Genomic DNA, 648 nt, shown 5'->3' with positions numbered 1-648 from the left:
CGTCCTCCTCCCTCCCTCCAATGTGTCTTTTCTTTGCCTACAAGGACTGAAGGCGGCGTGGTTGAGAGGACAGGCTCTGGGGCCAGAAAGACCTGGATTTTTTTTAAAAATCTATTTTTATTGATTTTAGAGAAGGGAGACAGACGGAAACATCAACAATGAGAGAGAATCACTGACTGCCTGCCTCCTGCACGCTCCCTACTAGGGACGAGTCCACAACCTGGGCAGGTGCCCTGACTGGGAATCAAACCTGTGGCCTCTTGGTGCATGGGACGATGCCCAACCAACTTAGCCACACCAACAGGCAAGAAAATAGTTTTCATAGCAGAAAAGGTTCATAATCATACCCCAAATGCAAAGCATTGTAGCTATGTCGACCTTGAGGGCGGGGCCAGTGGACGGGAGGGGCGGGGCCAAGGTGGGGGAAGGCAGGCAGGAAAAACGAGGGTGGGGAGGCGAGTGGAAGTGGGCAAAGGCGGGTCGGGACCTGGAGGGCAGAAGAACGGAGGTGAAGGCAGGAGAGGCGGCGATGGGGTGATAGAAAAGGAGGCGAGGAGACCGCGTTTCACCTCCTTGTCGGCCAGGATCTTCTCCAGGGCCCGGGACACGAACATGCTCTTGGTCTGGCCTTCCTGCATGGCACCAGCC

General features: G+C 55.6%; 1 protein-coding gene across 1 annotated transcript in view; it reads right to left on the bottom strand.

Annotated features, from left to right (window-relative positions):
- Positions 1 to 642, bottom strand: part of ARFGEF2 (ADP ribosylation factor guanine nucleotide exchange factor 2) — a 91,021-nt gene extending 90,379 nt beyond the window's left edge. Inside the window, exon 1 of the mRNA XM_006772492.2 lies at positions 560 to 642. Coding sequence (XP_006772555.1) covers positions 560 to 638 — 79 coding nt within the window. The 5' untranslated portion in view covers positions 639 to 642. The remainder of the gene's footprint in view (positions 1 to 559) is intronic.
- Positions 643 to 648: the final 6 nt, after the last annotated feature.

Source organism: Myotis davidii, unplaced genomic scaffold (genome assembly GCF_000327345.1).
Source record: "Myotis davidii unplaced genomic scaffold, ASM32734v1 scaffold526, whole genome shotgun sequence".
NCBI classification, from domain to species: domain Eukaryota; kingdom Metazoa; phylum Chordata; class Mammalia; order Chiroptera; family Vespertilionidae; genus Myotis; species Myotis davidii.
The sequence above is the reverse complement of the archived record's forward strand: the minus strand, read 5'-3'. Positions and strand labels throughout refer to the sequence as shown.